Raw genomic sequence first — 22525 nt, 5'->3', positions numbered from 1 at the left:
CTCAAAAGATGAGCCAAATCCAAACCCTAGCTGTACCCGAGCTACTCAGTACATGTCCGTTATACTCATGGTAATGTCTGAAACCCTGTGGATGGTGAAACTTGGCTAAGGCAAGAGCTCTTAACTGTTTTGGAGACACAGATGTAAGTCACATGGAAGCTATGGATGCTCCCTAACTCACAGTCTGCCACCACCAACATATGTATACCACATTAGAAGCCTACAGTCTCAGGTTCTGACTTAGATTGAGGAGAAGACACATACCATAGGCTTCCTCTATGAGGCCACAATAGGGATTGACCCCTGAGCCACTGCGCTTGCCCTCTTGCTCTCCAAGCCGCAGAATGTTCTCCAGTCCATTGAGGGCCACTTGCACAATCTTCGAATCCATTACAGTCAGCAAGTCACATAGCGGTTTGATGCAACCCAGTGAGACCAGGTACCTAGAGGCCAGAGACCAGGCAAGTTCTAAACTAATACAGAACAAATGAAGTGCTTGGGCAGGTGCTCTGCACTCTCAGCAACCCATTCTTAATCACTTTTTTTTTTTTTAAGAATTGTGCAGCACCTCATTCCATGCCACAGAATGAGAGTGTTCCCCAACTAAGTTTTTTTTTTGAGACAGGGTCTTGTTCTGTCACCCAGGCTGGGGTGCAGTGCGATCCCAACTCACTGCAGCCTCAAACTCCTGGGCTCAAGTGATCCTCCTGCCTCAGCCTCCTAAACAGCTGGGACTACAGGCATGTACCACCATGCTCAGCTAATTTTATTTTTTGTAGAGACAAGGTCTCATTATGTTGTCCAGGCTGGTCTCAAATTCCTGGTCTCAAGTGATCCTCCCACCTTGGGCTTCCAACGTGCTGGGATTACAGGTGTGAGCCACTGCTCTTACTAAGCCTTGATAACCACATATCCTTTCTCTATCCTCCTGCTGATATTGGTCTAGTTCATTTCACATGTAGATGCTACCACATCTTCCTCCTCCTTGCCTCTAATTTCTCCTTGGCTGCAATATTACCACTCTGAACACATCACTTACCTGCTTAAAATTTTTCATAGGCTCCCTTTTTCCCTGAACTCCAAATTATATGGCACAACAATACCATAATACCACAAGCCCAGCTCAGTCTGGATGCTCTGCTATCTGGCTCCTAGCTCCTTTCCAGGTCTGCCTCCCATTATTCCCTTCCAAGGACAATACGTTCTAGTCACACTCATAAAGGTCTCCAGGTTTGTGATTCTTGTACCTTTATTTATGCTTTTCCCTAAGAGGCCTTTTACAACTCCATATTTATCCTTCAAAGCTTAACTAAACAGCTATCTCTTCTCTCCTAACGCTTTATTTTTTTTATTTTTATTTTTATTTTTTTTGAGATGGAGTTTCGCTCTTGTTACCCAGGCTGGAGTGCAATGGCGCGATCTCGGCTCACTGCAACCTCTGCCTCCTGGGTTCAGGCAATTCTCCTGCCTCAGCCTCCTGAGTAGCTGGGATTACAGGCACGTGCCACCATGCCCAGCTAATTTTTTGTATTTTTAGTAGAGACGGGGTTTCACCCATGTTGCTCTATCTCTTGACCTCGTGGTCCACCCGCCTTGGCCTCCCAAAGTGCTGGGATTACAGGCGTGAGCCACCGCGCCCGGCCCTAACGCTTTATATATACTGACTATGCTCCCCTTAATAGGCAACAAGTCAAGGGCAAGACACCTATCTATTCCCACCACTTTCCACTAATGTTCAGATAATGGAAACTAAAATAAAAGAGTAAGGCTCAGTGGCTCACACCTGTAATCCCAGCACTTTGGGAGGCTGAGGTGGGAGGATCACTCAAGATCAGGAGTTTGTGACCAGCCTGGCTATCATGGTAAAACCCCATTTCTACTAAAAAATACAAAAAATTAGCCGGGTGTGGTGGTGGATGCCTGTAATCCCAGCTACTCAGGAAGCTGAGGCAGGAGAATCACTTGAACCCAGGAAGCGGAGGTTGCAGTGAGCTGAGATTGCACCACTGCACTCCAGCTTGGACAACAAGAACAAAACTCCATCTTAAAAAAAAAAAAAAAAAGAGTACACATATATAAAACAGCGTTCTATTTGCTTCTTTCAAGTCTCATACCCTAAATTAATTTCCCAAAGAAGCTGATTTTTTATTTGAGACAGGACCTTGCTCTATCACCAAGGCTGGAGTGTAGTGGCACAATCATGGCTCATTACAGCTGTGACCTTCTGGGCTCAGGTGATCCTCCTGCTTCAGCCTACTGAGTAGCTGCGGCCATAAGCACACATCACTACACCTTGCTAATTTTTACACTTTTGTACAGATGAGATGTCCCTATATTGCCCAGGCCAGTCTTGAATTGCTGGGCTCAAAGGATCCTTCTGCTTTAGCTTCCCAAGGTGCTAGCATAACAGACATGAGCCACCACATCGGTGAGCTTGTTTTTTGTGCGTGTATTTGTGTGTGACAGACTCTGGCTCTGTCACTCAGGCTGGACTGCAATGGTATAATCACAGCTGAATGCAGCCTTGATCTTCCAAGGCTCAAGTCATCCTCCACCTCAGCTGGGACTATCAGCACAAACCACCACACCCGGCTAGTTTTCATATCTTTTGTAGAGATAAGAATCTTTCTATGTTGGCCAGGCTGAAGAAACTGTTTTGAGTGAGCCACAGCATGGTTAGCCTTGATTTGTAGGAATGACTGAGAACTACATAGATTTTAGATCTCTGGTGGATAGGAAAAGGTAGAGAAAGGATGGATGTCGAGGTCATGTTTCTCTTCTCCAGAAGGGAAAACTGGTAAACTGCTACAGTGTCACTGAATAGATTCCCACATGGCCTACATGGAATCTATTCCAGATTCCAGTGACACTGTAGCAGTTTACCAGTAAAATTCTATTATAGCCGGATTAGACGGCAGACCTGTTTGAGCAAGAGCAGTTTATGGTGACTTACAAACCATAAGGGAGAGCATCCATATCATTCAAGACAATGAGAAAAGAATACCTGATCTGCTCAGGGGTTCCACCTGATGTGGCATTGGTGATGGCCCAGGCTGCCTCTTTCCTTGTACGAAACTCTGCTTTCTGAAGAATTTCGATCAACACAGGAAAGATATTTGCATCTATAACAGCCTGAGAAAATTGAGGGGAAGTAGACGGAAGGAGAAAGTCATTTCAGGAAGATAAATAAATCTAGTCCCTAAATCAGCTAAGACTTAGACATCTTCCCCATCCTGGGAGTTTTCTTTTGTTCTTCCTATACAGGTGACAGGCTACAGAAAAAGCCAGTTTTGGTTACACAGCTTCTTTGACCAATAGCACACATTGACGCTAATTTCTAAAGGGAAACAAATTCTTTCTTCTAAAAGCAAATATTCTACAACCTCCCATGTTCGTAGGAGTTCCCATGCCCCTTGACTTCCCTGCCTGTTTTACCTGTATTTGAGCCCTGTTGCCAGCAGTAATATTTGAAATAGTCCAGCAAGCTTCCTTCCGGATTGACTCCTTGGGACTGCTCAACAAGTGGAGAAGGCAAGGTAGGGCTGAACAGTTAAGAATGACCTAGAACACAAATGCAAAGGAAACAAAAGAAATTAGATAAACTGTTTTTAACTTTTAAAAATGTTTTTTCTTTTTTTTTTTTAGATGGAGTCTCTCTCTGATGCCTAGGCTGGAGTGCAGTGGCACCATCTTGGCTCACTGCAACTTCCACCTCCTGGGCTCAAGTGATTCTTCAGCCTCAGTTTGCCAAGTAGCTGGGATTACAGGTGCCCACCACCACAACCGGCTAATTTTTTTTTTCTTGAAACAGGGTCTTACTCTGTTGCATAGGCTGCAGTGCAATGGCACGATCATGGCTTACTGCAGCCTTGACCTCCCAGGCTCAAGCAATCCTCCTGCCTCAGTGACCTGAGTAGCTGGGGACTACAGGCATGTGCCACTGTACCGTTAATTAAAAAAAAATTGTGGAGACAGGGTCTTGGCATGTTGTAGGGCTGGTCTCAAACTCCAGCTGAAGTGATTCTCCTGTCTCAGCCTCCCAAAGTGCTGGGATTATAGGCATGAGCCACCCCACCTTGCCCAGGTAAATTGGACTTAATCGAAATGAAAAACTTTTGTGCATCAAGACATCGGAGAAAGCTGGGCACAGTGGTATGTACCTGTAGTCCCAGTTACTCAGGAGGCTGAGGCAGTAGGATCACCTCAGCACGGGAGTTCAAGGCCAGCTAGGACAACATAGAGAGACCCTATTACAAAAAATTAAAAAAGAAAAGAAAGTTGGTCTGGGCGAGGTGGCTTCACCCTTGTAATCCCAGCACTTTGAGAGGCCAAGACGGGAGGATTGCTTGAGAACAGCAGTTGAAGACCAGCCTGGGCAACATGGTAAAATCCTGTCTTTCCAAAGAAAAACAAATTCAAAAAATTAGCCGGGTATGGTGGTGCATGCCTATAATCCCAGCTACTTGGGAGGCTGAGGTGGAAGGACTGCTTTGAGCTCAGGAGGTAGAGGTTACAGTGAGCGGAGATGGCATCATTGCACTCTAGCCTGGGTGACAAAGAGAGACTGTCTCAATAAAAAATTAAATAAAAATTAAAAGTTGTTTTTTAAAAAAAGACCCCAACATTAAAAGATAAAACCACAGAACAAGAGAAAATATTTGCATAACATGTATCTGATAAGAGATTAATATCCAGAGCATATAAAGAACCCCTACAACTGAACAACCAAAAAAACTCAACAGCCCAATTAAATCATGAGCAAAGAACTCGAATAGACGTGTCAAAAAAAAAAAAACCACACACACACACACACACACGGCCAATAAACATATGAAAAGATGCTCAACATTACTAATCATTAGGGAAATGCAAATCAAAACCACAATGAAATATCACTTCACACTCATTAGGGTGGCTGTTACTAACAAAAAACAAAAACAAAAACAAAAAACAGAAAATAACTGTTGGCAAGGCTGTGGATAAATCAGAACATGATACATTGTTGGGAATGTAAGATGGCAAAGTAGCTGTACAAAACAGTATGGTGGCCCCTCAAAAAAATTAAGCATAAAATTAGAACATGATCCAGTAATTCCACTATGGGTATATACCCAAAAGGACTGAAAGCAGGGACTTGAAGAAATATTTGTACACCAATGTTCATAGAAGCATTATTCACAATAGCCAAAAAAATGGAAACAACCCAAATGTCTCAACAGATGAATGGATATATGGTATATACATACAGTGGAATATCAGACAGAAATTCTGATATATACTACAACATGGACAAATCTTAGATACTAGGCTAAATGAAATAAACCAGATGAGAAAGAATACTGTATGATTCCACTTACATGAGGTACTTAGAGCAGTCAAACTCACAGAGACAGAAAATAGAATGGTGGTTACTAGGCACTGAGGGGAAGGGAAAATGGGGAGTTACTGTTTAATGTGTATAGTTTCAGTTTTAGATGATAAAAAAATTCTGTAGCTGGCTAGTGGTGACAGAAAAACAATTTGAATGTACTTAATGTCAATGAAAGGGTTAAAATGGTAAATTTTATGTTGTGTTTTAAAGGATATGCATATACATATACAAAATAACCCAGAAAATGAGTATGTGGGTTTGAGTGTTTGAGTGAGACTACTCACCTGTAAGAAACTTGTCCAGAATCCCACAGAATTATATCAGCTACTCAAAACCCAAAGAATACCCAAATCTCTAGCCTTTGAGCAGGGGAACCTTGTTTATTATGTCCTTACCGAAGGGGTTATTTACAAAAGATTAATCCAAGATCCATGATATCCATGAGATCCTAAAGATCTAGGAAGCAGGGGTGGAGTTCCATAGCTTTCCAGTGTCTCAAAGGGACCATGACTCAAACTTAACTACCTCGCAATGTCCCAGGTGGTAAGTCCAGTTAATCCATTTAGTTTTGCTTCACCCATTAGATGATGATTTGTTACCAATTTATTGAAGAAACGAAAAAAATCAAGTTTCCCATGTCTGCTTAGAAAGTGACAGAGCTGGAACTTTTCACTCAAGCCTACACTTTCTTTCTTAGACCACAGCGCCTCCCATCAGGACCACAGCCTTTGCAGGAAAGGCTTGTCCACAAGCAGCTTTCCACAAGCTCTTCCATAGCTGGTCTATGATCCTGTACTCTCCTCTTTCTTACCTGGGTCTGGATGTCATCCCCAGTGACGATGTTACCCACGGCTCTCAGGGCAGGAGAAGCCACTTTGTAATCATTGTGCCTACAGAAAAGGGAGATCTGATCAGCAGGGGGCCAGCACACTATTTTTGGCCCGGCTGACTTTATTTCTTTAGTCTGAGCCTGGAGAAGCTTAAGGAACCTGTACCCTTTTTCTTTTTATTTTGAGACAGTCTCACCCTGTCACCCAGGCTGGAGTGCAATGGCGTGATCTCATCTCACTGCAACCTCCGCCTCCCAGGTTCAAACAATTCCTCTGCTTCAGCCTCCCGAGTAGCTTAGATTACAGGCAAACATCACCACGCCCAGCTATTTCTTGTATTTTTAGTGAAGACAGGGTTTCACCATGTTGTCCAGGCTGGTCTCGAATTCCTGACCTCATGATCCACCCGCCTTGGCCTCCCAAAGTGCTGGGATTACAGGCGTGAGCCACCACGCCCAGCTGGAACCTGTATCCTTTCTAAGACCACTCACATCAGCAGTTCTACCAATCTCCGGCAGACTCCAGAGTCTATGACTGCCTGAATCTTCTCATTAGGGCCATCAGATAGATAAGAAAGAGCCCAGCAAGCATCTGCCAGCAAGTCTGAGTCGCTGCTGAAGAGTAGGCGAGACAGTACAGGCAAACAAGGAGAGACCTGTGGGAAGCAGAGTGAGAAAGACTCAACGGGAGACAAGACTACATCAGCTCTATCACGAACACTAACATTGCTACCCCGCCATTCCCACACACAAGTAATTCCAGACCCTAGGGATCACTACTACATTCAACATTAGGTCTACCTTTTCACTTTACTATCCAGGCACACAAGATCTTGTGTGCCTGTGAAGTAGATGATCTTGTATGCCTGGATAGTAAAGTGAAAAGTTAGACTTAAAAATACCATATGAAGAAACCTGATGTTACTCAGGGTCTAGTAAGTAGTTCTCTCACCTTTGCAAACTCTGGGGGTGGGTTCTTCCCTCGGCAGAGATTTGACAGGGCCCAGACTGCATTCCGTGTCATTGTCAGTCGTGTGGACTTGGTAAGGAGTCTGAAGGAAACAGCAAAGTCAGATCCTGAGTACTGAGGGCTTGGCATAGGGCTGTTGCCAATGAACCCCAGGGACTCTAATCAGACCTCTCAGACTCTAGCAGCCTGTTTCTTCCTACTCACAGACCTAAATTAATAGAGTTGGTATAGGTTAGGAAGCCAATCTCTGTATAGAGTATTCATTGCAGGGCCAGCTGTGGCTAGTTAATACAATAGATAATAGGGACAAAACAGAGGGCTAGATCTTGAGTAAGCCTGTAAAGCTAAGGTAGGATATATCGTGCCCATAACCCTGGCCACAAGTCCAGGACAACAAATGGTATTCCCTAGAAATAAAAGCTAAAAGTGTAAGAAACAAAAGCTATAGGTCTACTGTGAAAGCTTTAGCCACACAGTATGGAATGATTTTCTATGAAGGATCCAAGAAAGTGATAGTGGTAGGCTATGAGACTCTGGTCTCTGAAGAACAGTTCATTCATTTGTTTTGGTTTAGATGTAGCTTACCCTGAGGGCATGGAGGGAAGGATGAAAAGAGGGATACAATGACACTTCATGGGGTCTTTGATCTATAATTTACTACAGAGCTGTCCAATGTATGTATGTATAATCCCATTGCAAATCAATGCATTTTGTAGAGAAGGTTGGATTTTTCCAGATTGGCTAGTCCTGCCTCTCTCTCCTGGCTCAACAATGAGGAGGATATGACTAACATGAGGTTCTACCGTGCCATGAAGTGAGGAACAAGATCCTTCTTGGCAGACTGGTGGCACAATTTTTTTTTCACATTGCTGCCCAGGCTGAAGTGCAGTGGTATGATCACAGCTCCCTGGGGCTCAGGTGATCGTCCCTGCCTCAGTCTCCCAAGTAGCTGGGACTACAGGTGCATGCCACCACACCTGGCTAATTTTTGTATTTTTTGTTGAGCTGGGGTTTCACCATGTTGCCCAGGCTGGTTTTGAACTCCTGAGCTCAAGAGATCCACCTGCTCCAGCCTACTAAAGTGCTGGGATTACAGGCATAAGCCACCATGCCTGGCCACAACCTTCTCAATTTCCAAAGATACCCATCTTTTATTTTGGCCATCAGAATGCATTTTTATAGTTTTTGCATTTACCTATCATCTTAAGGGATCAAGTATGCTGCCCCCAAATAATCTGCAACATGGCCACCCTATACACATCCAGGTGCAGAAGATTTTAATTTACTCACGTTAACAAAGGATTAAGGATGGAACAGTTCAAGACGTAATCTCGGCAAACAGAGCTATCTCCAGCTATGTTTCCCAGTGCCCAGACTGCCTGAAAAGGGAATAATGAAACTGTCACCTACAAAGCCTGGTACTTCTATAAGTATGTTATAGCCACAACACCAAAGTGAGTACCCACCAGGATGAGGATGATGTCAAGGTCCCAAATACACTATACAAACTCAGGTAACCTCCCTGTTGAAATCCTTACTGAGCACGTGCTCTACAAGGACCTATCCCCTAAGAGTTCCTGGTTCAGCAGGTAAAGACAGGCTGCCATCTGTACTGTAGCTAGAGAAGCCAAACCAACATTGCCCAGAAAAGAAGAAAGTAATCAGAAAGTTGCATTCTTGTAGCTGTTTTGGACCAACTCTATATGTAGTAATGGAGGAAAGAGCCCACTAGCACTCTCCAATTCTATTCAACTAGCAAGAATTCAATGGGAGAAACAAAATTGTATCTTTATCTCCATGATCTGTGGGTACTGAGATGTGGGTACTGTGGTGTCTTTTTTCCAATGGCACTTCCAACAACAAATGTATATAGTTTTTTCCACATCAACAACCCATTCTCTGACACCAACCATGTGTCCAACAATTTAATTCAATTCTGACACTAACACGTGGAATTAGTGCAGACCCCACAGGTGAAGAGCCCACAGGTCAGTCCCACAAGACTGCCCCACCTTGAGACACCAGTTGCAAGTCCCAGAGGCCATCTGTACTTGATACACTTGGTGTACTTGATACATACTTCCTATCACTCAGGAAATTCTAAGGGTTTTAACACTGTGCCAAGAATCAGGATAAAGACCAAATACATTATTAAACCACAGGTACCTATAAAGAATTATATCAAATCTAAGCATTACCTGTTCCTGAACATCCTCAAAGTCTGAGTTAAGCAGCTCTATAAAAATGGGGACAGCCCCTGCTTCAATGACAATTTTGGTCTGCTGAGAGGTTCCAGAGGCAATATTCGTTAGAGCCCAGGCAGCTTCGAACTGAAAGTGAGATTAAGCAGTGATTGAAAGGTCATTTCATACTGAGCAGCCATGCCTATCAGCTGGCTCAGAACAGTCAGCCTCCTGCCCATGAATTTAAAAAACAAAAACAACTCCACAAAACACAAGCAAGCCTCTTGTCCATGAATTTACACAACACACACACACACACACACGCACACACAATAAGCCTTTCCCCTCCCCTCTTTAGATAGTGGGAAGATGCAGTGATATGATATAAATGGGAGTAAGACATTGGGCTTCCACAGTCCCAGGTTGAGTCTTGCACTACCACAGCACCCATGCATCCTTTGCCCAGTCACTTTTTTATTTCTTGAGTTTCGCTTTCTTCATTTCTGAAATGATGATTAGAATGAAATCGGTCTCTTAGAGTCCCTTTCAGCTGAGTTTCTGGCAAGTTCCAACGGACTGACCCATCACCCATCTCTGAAACAAGAGACCCAGAGATGCTAAACTATTTGCCTCAGGTCACACAGGTAGTGGACTATACCCTCTGATTTATAACTGAATGATCAGTCTATCATAGTCTGGTGTCTTTCCCTTGAAATTGTTGTAAGGAAGAGATTCTGGCTGTGAGGGCATTGATGGTTTCTCCTGAATGTTTCCTAATATTACTTGTGTACTTCCTGAGAGATATGTCAATAGAAATATCCCATTGCAATTTTTTGCAAGGAGGACTTTCATCTAATAACCCCTTCCCAGTAGTGGGAGGCTGGGGGTGGGGTGGGGATAATTAATGGGTACAAAAAAATTAATAATAAGATCTACTATCTGATAACACAATAGGGTGACTATAGTCAGTAATAATTGTATAATTTAAAATAAAGTGTATAACTGGATTGTTTGTAACTTAAAGGATAAATGCTTGAGGAAATGGATACCCCATTCTCCATGATTTGCTTATTTCAAATTGAATGCCTATGTCAAAACATCTCACACTCCGCATAAATATATATACTTACTATGTATGTCCCCAAGATTAAAAAACAAAACAAGACAAAACAAACCCCTTCCCTTCAGGCCTCACCTGTAATGTACAATTCTCATTCCTCTTCAGAAACTCCACAAATCGATCCACCACTCTTGGAGTGTTGATAACTTCATCTATTGGAGGACTAGGCTCTGGATAAGGGAGAAGGGAAAATTAAACGGCAGAAGCTTTTGCTGATCCCTTCATGGAGGTCAGCTTACAATCCTTCTTAGATACTTCTGACGACCCTTATAAACATTCCCAAACTCCTTTCTGATAAGGTGGTATTTAACAATTTCTGCTCATCTTTCAACTGTATAGTACAGTTGGAATGTTAAAAAATAAAGCCAATCCTAATTTAAGTATGCTCATCTTTGGCTTACTAAATGCAAGCAAAGGAAGGTGTGGGAGAGTAGAATGCCTAAGGGATGAACAACCCTGGTCTACACATTTCTCTTTTGAGAAAGATGAGTATTCTCTTCTTGGGAAGACTGTTTGATACATTGAAACAAGAGGTATTTTTCCTATCATACATTAGATTTTTATTGAGTATCTATTGTGTGCTACACAGTCCTAGGTACTGAGGATATAGGAAGGAACAAAACTGAAAGTCTCTGCCCTCAGAGAGCTTATATCCTAGTGGGAAGCATCATTTTATTATTTTAGAAGATAAATATGAGAGGAGGGGCGGAGAATATGTAGGGCAAGGTAAAGAGATAAAAATGGTGAAGGCAGGATTTGATCATAGGAGTAAGGTGGTTGCTACACAGATATCTGGGAATAGAGGACATCAGGCAGAGGGAATATCCAGTGTGAAGGTAGGAATATGCCTGTCTTATACAAGGAACACCAAGGTCAGTAGGGCTAGAGTAGAATGAGTGAGGGCAGGTGTAACTGATGGCATCAGTGCAGAGAAACAAGAGGCCAAATCATATAGGGCCTGAGAAAGACCAGGCTTTGTACCTTTGGAGAGCAGTTTCCGGAATTTCTGTGTGGTTGCTAGCTGCAGGTCAGAATCATCAGAAAAGAGCATCTCCACCATCTCTCTTGTGATCACACTCTCCTAGAATATGTAAAACAAGTTTAGGACTTTGCAAACCAACATTAGAGCCAGATGTGAGCACGTAATACCACCTGGCATCCTATTTTCTAAAAACTGAGGATAAGAAGAAGGCATAATAGACAGGCTGAGGAGAAGGGGTCTGTTTAATCTGTGGGTGCTTCAAGTTGGGACATTTGAAAAGTGATGCCTAATTTCTGAGGCAACTGATGGCTTCCCTTAAATGTTTCCTCAATATTTCTATCAGACTTGAATCCTTGTTGACTCCTTAAGCTGACAAAAGGGTCCACAGAGGAAAGAACTTGTCATGGTTACCGGTAAAGCTAGTAAATGATGTGAACGGCCCAATTTCTGTTCTTAGAAGCAGGTACTGTCCAGACCAGCCTGATGCACATGCAGGGGCCTTACCCCAGTGGTAGAGCTCACATAGGAGTCCATGAGAAGACTATCGAACATGGCAGCTTCTTCATTAATCAACTCCACATTTCTCCGTTTAAAAAGCTGAAAAGTAAAGAGACAGTGGTTAAGAGTATTCTCTGAACCAAAGAAAACAAAGAACAAATCCAGTAAAAAGACAAAAATATGGGAAAAAAACATAGTAATTGTAAGGTTCAGTTTATGCAGTTTCAGGTATTCACTGGGAGTCCTGGAATGTATTTCACACAGAGGAGACTACTGAATACTGACATGGAAAGATATTCAAGGACTTGGAGGCAGAGGCAGCAGTGGGTCAAGATCACGATACTGTACTCCAGCCTGGGCAACAGGGCAAGATTGTGCTTCAAAAAAAAAAAGGCAGGAAGGAAGGGAGGGCAGGTGGGCAAAACAGTGGGCAAAACCAGGTTATGTTGGCCAGGCATGGTGGTGCATTCCTATAATCCCAGCACTTTGGGAGGTCAGGGCAGGTGGATCAGGAGTTTAAGACCAGCCTGGGCAACATGGCAAAACCGTGTCTGAACAAAAAAATAACCCCACAAAAATCAGCCAGGTGTGGTGGTGCATGCCTGTACTCCCCACTACTCAGGAGGCTGAGGTGGAAGAATCACTTGAGCCCAGGAGGTAAGGCTGCATCAAGCTGAGATCATGTCACCCACTGTACTCCAGCCTGGGAGACAGAGTGAGACCTTGACTTAAAAAAAATGATAATAATCAGGTGACTGAATCTGGTGGAGGGAATGCAGATGGTGGGGCATTAATATAGTCTCAGTCACAGGGATACTTATAAAAAAGAGACTCAAGAAACAGAAGTAAGGTGGCTCAGAATAGCTGATGAGCCTCTTAAAGGGCCAGGTGGGAGCTGGGCCTTGAAAGGCAGGCCTAACAATGACTACAGCATGAAGAAAAGAAAAGGAGCTAGAACCAGAATGCTATAGTAAAGACATAAATAAATAATGTCTAAGTTGGTCTAACTTGTGAAAAGCGGATAAGGTCAGTTTTCCCCTTCTCAAAGTTCCAAACACTTATTTACAACAAAGGAAATTGGGTAAGTGGCAAACTCAGTAAGTAAGCTACCTTTCTACAGAGAAAGTCAGGGTGCAAGGTGGAGGCCAACCATAGGGGCTGGATTGTTTCCCAGAATAGTATGTTTGAGAATACTCCCGTTAACCCACTTGTTGCTCACGCTTCTGCTTCCGGAGCTGAATGCCCTCTTCCTCTCTTCTTCGTCTCATTTCTTCAGGGTTTAGAGCATTGTTCTTATAGCTCTTCATTCGATAATTGTCTTTCCCTGGGCTCGCCATGGTCTCTAGAAGAAAAGATACACAATGCCCAAAACTCTTAAAAGGACAGCATTTCCTTTTCACCAGATTTCTGTCCCTACCCACCCTTCACTCTCCCCTACTCCAGGGGGACTACAGCTCTCTGAGAGCTCTAAAAAGCACCTGACATCTCTACCTGCCCCCTACCCCTAGTCTCCTTTAACTACAATAAGCTTGATAAATAGGTGGTATTATAGCAACTGGCATAAGCTTAGTAGTTAAAAGTATGGGCTCTAGAGCAAGATTGTCTGGGTTCAAATCCTGACCCTTCTACTTGTTAGCTGTGCAACCTTGGACAACCTCCTTTAAATTACACTGTTTCAGAATTTAATCTTTAAAACAGGAACACACCAGGGACAATGGCTCTCATCTGAAATCCCAGGGGTCTGCCGACCACACTTTGAGAACTGCTGTTTTTTGTTTGTTTGTTTTTTGTTTTTTTGAGAGAGAGTCTTGCTCTGTGGCCCAGGCTGGAGTGAAGTAGTATGATTTTGGCTCACTGCAACCTCCATCTCCTGGGTTTAACCAATTCCCCTGCTGCAGCCTCCTGAGTAGCTGGAATTACAGGCATGTGCCACCACGCCTGGCTAATTTTTTGTATTTTAGTAGAGACGGGGTTTCACCATGGCCAGGACGGTCTCAATCTCCTGACCTCATGATCCTGTCACCTCAGCCTCCCAAAGTGCTGTGATTACAGGGGTGCTTGCTGTGATTACATGTGATTACCATGCCCAGCCTACTGTTCTTTTTTTTTTTTTTTTTTTTTGAGACAGGGTCTTGTTCTGTTGCCCAGGCTGGCGCGCAGTGGCACAATTTCAGCTCACAGCAACCTCCACCTCCAGGGTTCAAGTGATTCTCTTGTCTTAGCCTCCCAAGTAGCTGGATGGAATTACAGGCATATGCCACCATGCCTGGCTAATCTTTTGTATTTTTAGTAAAGACGGGGGTCACACCATGCTGGATCAGGCTGGTCTCAAACTCCTGACCTCAGGTGATCATCTTGGTTACCCAAAGTGCTGGGATTATAGGCGTAAGCAACAGTGCCGAGTCGAGAGCTGAGGTTCTGAGCCATGAATTGCTCAGTTATAAGTAAATAAATGTTAACTTGACCAACTAATGCCAAAGTTGTTTTCCAATGTACTGCCACTTACATATATTGAATCATTACTTTTGACAATCTACTGGGTGTCAGAAAGTATTTCAGAGATGTTTATTTGTATATCCCAGATGACTAATGAGGTTAGATTTCATGTTATTAGCCATGTTTCCCCTTCTGTGAAAAATGTTTGTTTCTATACTTTTAAATATTTTTGCCCTTTTTTTTTGGAGACAAGAGTTTTGCTTTTGTCACTCAGGCTGGAGTGCAATGGCACAATCTCAGCTCACTGCAACCTCTGCCTCTAGGGTTCAAACGATTCTCCTGCCTCAGCCTCCCGAGTAGCGGGGACTGGGACTGCAGGTGCGTGTCACCATGCCCATCTAATTTTTATACTTTTAGTAGAGATAGGGTTTCACCATGTTGACCAGGCTGATCTTGAACATCTAACCTCAGGTGATCCACCTGACTCAGCTTCCCAAAGTGCCGGGATTATAGGCATGTGCCACTGCACCTGACCAAATTTTGAATATTTTTCTATTGAATTATCTGTCCTCTTCTTGATTTATAGTTCTTTAGATTATGGGTATTGTTAGTCACTTGGTTATTTGTGTTACAAACACAGGAGTTTGAGGCTTTTCACTTTTTAAAATTTTTACCTCTTTATAAAGTTCCTGATCAAGGACTTTTTTTCTTTTTGTCTTAGCCTCCTAGGTAGCTGGAATTACAGGTATGTGCCACCTTGTCCAGCTGATTTTTGTATTTTTAGTAAACAAAAATTTTAGTTTCGCCATATTGCCAGTACTGGTGTTGAAGTGAGGTCAAAGTGATCCACCAGCCTCGGCCCCTAAAGTGCTAGGATTATATAGGCCTGGTTGACTTTTGCATTTTTCTGTGGAGACAGTGTTCCACCATGTGGCCCAGGCTGGTCTTGAACTCGAATTCCGTAACTGTTTTTCCCTGGGCTTGCCATGGTCTCAAACTCGGTAAGAAGTTCTTAATGTCAACGCAAACTCTTTTTCCATGCGTGTTTTAATAAATCCTTCCACACTCCTACGCAGAAAAATAGCCTCTCATGTCTTTTAGAACTTTTACAGTTAGCCTCTTACATGCAAGTGTTCTATCTACCTGAAATTTAATTATGTATACATATGAGAAAGGGATTCCATTTCATTGTAGCTGGAACTACAGCTGTGTTCCACCATGCCTAGCTAATGTTTTGTATTTTTAGTAGAGACAGGGTTTCACTGTGTTAGCCAGAATGGTCTCCATCTCTTGGCCTCCCAAAGTGCTGGGATTACAGGCATAAGCCACTGCACCTAGCAATTTCATTTTTTTCTACGTGGATAATCAATTGTCCTGGCTTGATTTATTGAACAGCCTTTCCTTTTCTACTATGCCACTCTTGTAATCAAGCAGATCTCCCTATATGCCCAAATCTAGTTTCAGGCTCCCTTCCAGGCTGGAGTGCAGCGGCACCATCACTAAAGCCACCAACTCCTGGACTTAGGTGATCTTCCCACCTCAGCATTCCTGTTTGAGTTATAGTTTTAGTAAATTATGTTATTATAGGAAGCTGACTCTTGTTTCAAAGGTGCTAGCACATTCATTCATTCATTCATTCAGAGACAGAGTCTTGCTCTGTTGCCCAAGCTCACTGCCATCTCCACCTCCCAGGCTCAAGTAATTCTTGTGTCTCAGTCTTCTAAGTGGATGGGATTACAGGTATGTGCCATCATGCCCCGCTAGTTTTTGTATTTTTAGTAGAGATGGGGTTTTGCTATGTTGGCCAGGCTGATCTGGAACTCCTGACCTCAGATGACCCACCTGCCTTGGTCTCTCAAAGTGCTCGGATAGGCATGAGCCACCGTGCCTGGCCTGTTTATGTTCTTTTAAATCAATTTAGTTACCCTTGGCTGTGTACTTTCTTTAATATTGTCTTATTTGTGCTCTCTTTGGTTCTTGAGAAACTTCACCAGAGACTTGACTTTTTTTTTTTTTTTGAGATGGAGTTTTGCTCTTATTGCCCAGGCTGGAGTGCAATGGTGTGATCTTGGCTCACTGCAACCTCCACCTCCCAGGTTTAAGAATTCTCTTGCCTCAGTCTCCCAAGTAGCTGGGATTACAGGCATGTGCCACCATGCCTGGCTAATTTTTGTGTTTTTAGTAGAGATGAGGTTTCTTCATGTTGGTCAGGCTGGTCTTGAACTCCTGTTCTCAAGTGATCCCCCTGCCCCAGCCTCCCAAATTACTGGGATTATAGGCTTGAGCCACCACACTCATCATGTTGTTCAACTCTATCGCTTCACTAATTGATAGTGAATGTAGCCAATTTACCCCGTATTTAATTTTGCTTTATGAATTTTAATACTACTTCATTAGAAGCATACAAACTGTTGTATCTTGACTGTAAATAGAACAGTTTGTTATAAAGTGAGTCAAATTATTCCTTAACAATGCTCTTTGTTGCCCTTTTAATTTTGTTGGATATTAATATAGTTATCACTTCCACTTCCAGCCATGATGAAATAACCAGGGATGGGATTTCCCCTGCTGCTGCAAACTGTTTCAGTTATTGGACAATAGCAATGCAGAACTGTGATTCTCCAAGAGAGGGAAACAAATGAAGTGAGCTCGATTTATCCCCTTGGCCCTCTGCCCAGAGACACATTCTTTTTTTCTTTTTTTTTGAGACGAAGTTTCGCTCTTGTTACCCAGGCTGGAGTGCAATGGCTCACTGCAACCTCCACCTCCTGGGTTCAGGCAATTCTCCTGCCTCAGCCTCCTGAGTAGCTGGGATTACAGGCACGCGCCACCATGCTCAGCTAATTTTTTGTATCTTTAGTAGAGACGGGGTTTCACCATGTTGACCAGGATGGTCTCGATCCCAGAGACACATTCTATAGCAGAAGAAGGGTCCCAAACACCACAGAAATCTCACTAGTGGTGGAGAGACTAGAGTGTTCAGTGAGACTGAGGTGACTGTAAACAGTGAGACAGCATTCCGGCAAGGAGAGAAATACGCAGGAAAAAAAACCTAGAAAATCTGTTTGGGATTCCCTAAATCTGCTGAAGACTAAGGATGCATACATGCTGGGCGAAGCTCCTTGAGTCACACAAAGGGCAACTGAGAAGCTGTATGTAAGCTCAACAGTTTCCAGAGCTCAAACAGGGCTGAGAGGCTTTAGACAAATCGGAATAGAGATGTTTCCTTGATTACTCAGGGCATAGCAGAGACCCCAAAAGGGCTATGGCTTAGTAGTGGGATTAAACTATTCCCAGAAAAGGCTACTAATGAAGCTTAAAAACAAGCCTTACACTGCTAAAACAGAACAGCTATAAAGCCCTACACTCCTAAAACAACAACAACAACAAAATCCAGACACTAAAAACATAAAACTCAATGTCTGGAATCCAATTAAAACTTATGGGCTAGAGGCTGGCATGGGCTAATGCCTATAAATTCCAGCAGTTTGGAAGGCCGAGGTGGGAGGATAGCTTGAAGAACCTAGGAGTTCAAGGCTGCAGTGAGCTATGATTGCTCCAATGTACTCCAGCCTAGGCAACAGAGTGAGACCCTGTCTCTAAAAAAACAGAAACAGCCAGGTGTGGACGCTCACGCCTGTAATCCTAGCATTTTGGGAGGCAGAGACGGGTTTATCACAAGGTCAAGGGATCAAGATCATCGTGGCCAATGTGGTGAAACCCTGTCTCTACTAAAAATACAAAAATGAGCTGGGCATGGTGGTACGCACCGGTAGTCCCAGCTACTTGGGAGGCTGAGAGAGAAGAATCGCTTGAACCTGGGAGGCGGAGGTTGTAGTGAGTGGAGATCGCAGCACTGCACTCCAGCCTGGAGACAGAGTGAGACTGTCTCAAACACAAACAACAAAAAGTACTATACATGCCAAGAAGCAGAAAAACTGTGATCCATAAGAGAAAAGTCAGTCAAAAGTCAGATCCAGAAATGACACTTTAGTAGCTAGTAGGATGATATTAAGTGGTCTAATAGTAACTGGAATCACAGGGAAAAAAAATTGAGAGGGGAACAGAAAAACATTTACAAACAGAGACTCAAAACTGGTAGGGCATGGTGGTTCACACCTATAATCCCAGCACTTTGGGAGGCTGAGGCAGACGGATCACTTGAGGCCAGGAGTTCCAGACCAGCTTGGCCAACATGGTGAAACCGTATCTCTACTAAAAATATAAAAATTAGCCAGGTGTGGTGGTGGGTGCCTGTAATCTCAGCCACTCAGGAGGCTGAGGCAGGAGAATAACTTCAACCTGGGAGGCAGGGGTTGCAATGAGCCAAGATCATGCCACTGCACTCCAGCCTGGGCAATAGAACGAGACCCTGCTCAAAAAAAAAAAAAAAAAAAAAAAGACTAAAAATTTTCCAGATCTAAACCCATGAACCCTAAAAGCTATGATAATCCTTCAGCAAGATAAAAACAAAATCACAAGACCCATCAGAACCAAAATCTTGAAAACCAGTGATAGATACAATCTTTAAAGCAGCCAGATAAAGACCTATTACATATAGAAGACCAAAGGTATGAATGGCCTACCTTCTTTTCAGAAACCATATAAGTCAGAAAACAATAAAATAATATCTTTAATGTTCTGGGAAAAAAAAAAAAAAGAAAAAACCTGTTAAACTAGAATTTTATTTCCAACAAAGATACTTTTTGAAATAAAAGTAATTCAGCAGATCATTGATTAAATTTAAAATAAAAATAATAAAGACTTTTTCAGTTAAAGGCTGAGAGACCGTTTCTCTAGCAGACCTGCATTAAAGAAAAGCGAAAATTCTTCAAGTAGAAGGAAAATGATACCAGATGGAAACTCGGATCTCCACAAAATGAAAAACACTAGATATGGCAGATAATAACTTTTTTTTTTGCCATTTAAAAACTGTCTTTAAAATAAGGTGCGCTCACACACACACACACACACACACACACACACACACACAAACAGGGAACCATTGCCCATTCAAGGAATACAGTAAAAACCATTCCTAGCGGGATGTGGTAGTTCAAACCTATAATGCCAACACTTCTGGAGGCCAAGATGATTGCCTGAGGCTAGGAGTTACAGACCAGCCTGGGCAAAATAGGGAGACCCTGTTTCTATTTCAAGTAATTTTATAAAAATAGGAAACCATCTCTGAGGCTAGACTTACCGGACTCTAAATAATATGCTCAAAGAGCTAAAGAAAAACAGGAACAATAAAGTGAAGGAAATTTGAAACACAATATATGAATAAAATAAGAATATCAATAAAAATAAATTATAAAAAGGGACCAAACAAATGCTCTAGAACTCAAAATTATACTTGCTGAAATAAAAAATTCATTAGAGGGGTTCAACAGCAGATATGAGCAGGCAGAAGAAAAAAGTAGCAAACTTGGAGACAGAACAATTAAAATTATCCAAACTGAGGAGCAGAAAGAATGAAGAAAAATGAACAGAATTGAGTGGACTTATGGAATACTATTAAAAGGACCAATATGGCCAGCATGGTGGCTCATGACTGTAATCACACCAATTTTGGAGGCTGAGACAGGGCAACATCTTGAGCCCGGAGTTTGAGACCAGCCTAGGCAAAACAGCAAGACCTCATCTCTATTAAAAAAACAAAACAAAACAAAAAAGAAGCAATATACACACTATGGGAGTCCTAAAAGCAGAAGAGAAAGAGGTAGAATATGTGAAAAAATGGCCGGGTGCAGTAGCTCACGCCTATAATCCCAGCTCTTTGGGAGGCCGAGGCGGGTGGATCATGAGGTCAAGAGATTGAGACCATCCTGGTCAACAAGGTGAAACCCCGTCTCTACTAAAAATACAAAAATTAGCTGGGCATGGTGGTGCGCGCCTATAGTCCCAGCTACTCGGGAGGCTGAGGCAGGAGAATTGCTTGAACCCAAAGGCGGAGGTTGCGGTGAGCCAAGATTGTGCCATTGCACTCCAGTCTGGGTAACAAGAGCGAAACTCCGTCTCAAAAAAAAAAAAGAATATGTGAAAAAATATGGTCAAAAACTTCCCACATTAAATAAAACACATGAATCTACACATGAAGGAGCTCAATGAAGTATAAAGAAGATACCCACATTAGGCCAGGCATAGTGGCTCACACCTGTAATCCCAGCACTTTGGGATGCTGGGGTGGGTGGATCAAATGAGGTCAGGAGTTCGAGATCAGCCTGACCAAAGTGGTGAAACCCTGTCTCTACTACAAAAACAAAAATTAGACAGGCATGGTGGCACGTGCCTGTAATCCCAGCTACTCAGGAGGCTAAGATGAGAGATTCACTTGAACCCTGGAGGTGGAGGTTGCAGTGATCCAAGATCGCGCCACTGGACTCCAGCCTGGCAACAGAGCAAGACTCCGTCTCAAAAAAAAGAAATCACAGAAGTCAGAAGTCAGTAGAATAAAAAAGTGCCAAAATGCTGGGCATGGTGGTTCATGCCTGTAATCCCAGCACTTTGGGAGGCCAAGGCCAGAGGATCACTTGAGCCCAGGAGTTCAAGACCAGCCTGGCAACAGAGTAAGACCCCCACCTCTACAAATAATTTTTAAAAATTTAGTTGGGCATGGTGGTATGCACCTATGGTCTCAGCTACTTAGGAGACCTTTAAGGCAGGTGGATTGCCTGAACACAGGAGGTCAATGCTGTGGTGAGCCATGATTGCACTGTCACTCCAGCTTGTGTGAAAGAACGAAACCCTGTCTCAAAAACAAAACAAAACAAAATGCAAAGTACTGAAAGAAAAACCGTCAAGAGCCGGGCGCAGTGGCTCATGCCTGTAATCCCAGCACTTTGGGAGGCCGAGGTGGGTGGATCACGAGGTCAAGAGATCGAGACCATCCTGGTCAACAAAGTGAAACCCCATCTCTACTAAAAATACAAAAAGTAGCTGGGCATGGTGGTACGCGCCTGTAGTCCCAGCTACTCAGGAGGCTGAGGCAGGAGAATTGCTTGAACCCAGAAGGCGGAGGTTGCGGTGAGCCGAGATCGTGTCATTGCACTCCAGTCTGGGTAACAAGAGCGAAACTCCGTCTCAAAAAAAGAAAGAAAGAAAAACCGTCAAGCAAGAATTCTATATCTAACAACACTCTCCTTCAAAACTGAGGGAGAATTATGACATTTCCATGTAAACGAAAGCTGAGGGGTTTTGTTGCCACTAGACCTGCTCTGCAAGAAATGCAGGCTGGGCAATGGTAACTCATCCCTATAATCTCAGCACTTTGGGAGGCTGAGGCAGGAGGATCACTTGGGCTGAGCTCAAGACCAGCCTGGGCAACATGGTGAAACCCTGTCTCTACAAAAAATAAAAAAATTAGCCGGGTGTGGTGGTATGCATCTGTAGTCCCAGCTACTTGGGAGGCTGAGGTCAATTTCTAGAGCTTGGGAGGTTTGGGCTGTAGTGAGCCACTGCCCTCCAGTCTGGGCAACAAAGCAAGACCCAGTCTCAAAAAAGAAAAAAGAAATGCTAATGGGAGCCCTTTAGACTGAAATGAAAGGAACTTGAAGCCTTATGAAGAAATAAAGATCTCTCATAAAGGAGAATTCACATGGGCAGATATAAAAGCTAGTATTACTGGGCAGGTGCGGTGGCTCATGCCTGTAATCCCAGCACTTTGGGAGGCCGAGGCAGGTGGATCACGAGGTCAAGAGATCGAGACCATCCTGGTCAACATGGTGAAACCCCGTCTCAACTAAAAATACAAAAAATTAGCTGGGCATGGTGAAGCGTGCCTGTAATCCCAGCTACTCAGGAGGTTGGGGCAGGAGAATTGCCTGAACCCAGGAGGCGGAGGTTGCGGTGAGCCGAGACTGCACCATTGCACTCCAGCCTGGGTAATAAGAGCAAAACTCCGTCTCAAAAAAAAAAAAAAAAAGCCAGTATTACTATACACATTGGTTTATAACTTTTCATTTCCTACATGATTTAAAAGACAAATGCATAAAATAATTATAAATCTACATTATTGGTCGCACAATGTTTAAAGATACAATTTGTGGGCTGGTCATGGTGGCTCATGCCTGTAATCCCAGCACTTTGGGAGACTGAAGTGGGCAGATCACAAGGTCAGGAGATCCAGACCACCCT

The 22525-nt window shown here is 43.2% G+C and overlaps 1 protein-coding gene across 4 annotated transcripts in view; it reads right to left on the bottom strand.

The window, feature by feature from the left end:
- KPNA6 (karyopherin subunit alpha 6) overlaps nucleotides 1-22525 on the bottom strand; it is a 64383-nt gene that overhangs the window by 6422 nt on the left and 35436 nt on the right. For all 4 annotated transcript variants that reach the window (XM_009000809.5, XM_009000808.6, XM_035308569.3 and 1 more), the window contains 12 exons: nucleotides 13162-13295; nucleotides 11960-12052; nucleotides 11455-11554; nucleotides 10549-10643; nucleotides 9369-9500; nucleotides 8461-8549; nucleotides 7153-7252; nucleotides 6693-6856; nucleotides 6183-6261; nucleotides 3436-3561; nucleotides 3005-3132; nucleotides 265-443 (listed from right to left, as the gene is read on the bottom strand). In XM_009000809.5, the coding sequence (XP_008999057.1) occupies nucleotides 265-443; nucleotides 3005-3132; nucleotides 3436-3561; nucleotides 6183-6261; nucleotides 6693-6856; nucleotides 7153-7252; nucleotides 8461-8549; nucleotides 9369-9500; nucleotides 10549-10643; nucleotides 11455-11554; nucleotides 11960-12052; nucleotides 13162-13290 (1414 nt within the window). In that variant the 5' untranslated portion in view covers nucleotides 13291-13295. The remainder of the gene's footprint in view (nucleotides 1-264; nucleotides 444-3004; nucleotides 3133-3435; nucleotides 3562-6182; nucleotides 6262-6692; nucleotides 6857-7152; nucleotides 7253-8460; nucleotides 8550-9368; nucleotides 9501-10548; nucleotides 10644-11454; nucleotides 11555-11959; nucleotides 12053-13161; nucleotides 13296-22525) is intronic.

Source organism: Callithrix jacchus, chromosome 7 (assembly GCF_049354715.1).
Source record: "Callithrix jacchus isolate 240 chromosome 7, calJac240_pri, whole genome shotgun sequence".
Taxonomy (NCBI): domain Eukaryota; kingdom Metazoa; phylum Chordata; class Mammalia; order Primates; family Cebidae; genus Callithrix; species Callithrix jacchus.
Note: the sequence above shows the minus strand (reverse complement) of the source record. Positions and strands in the feature narration are given on the sequence as shown.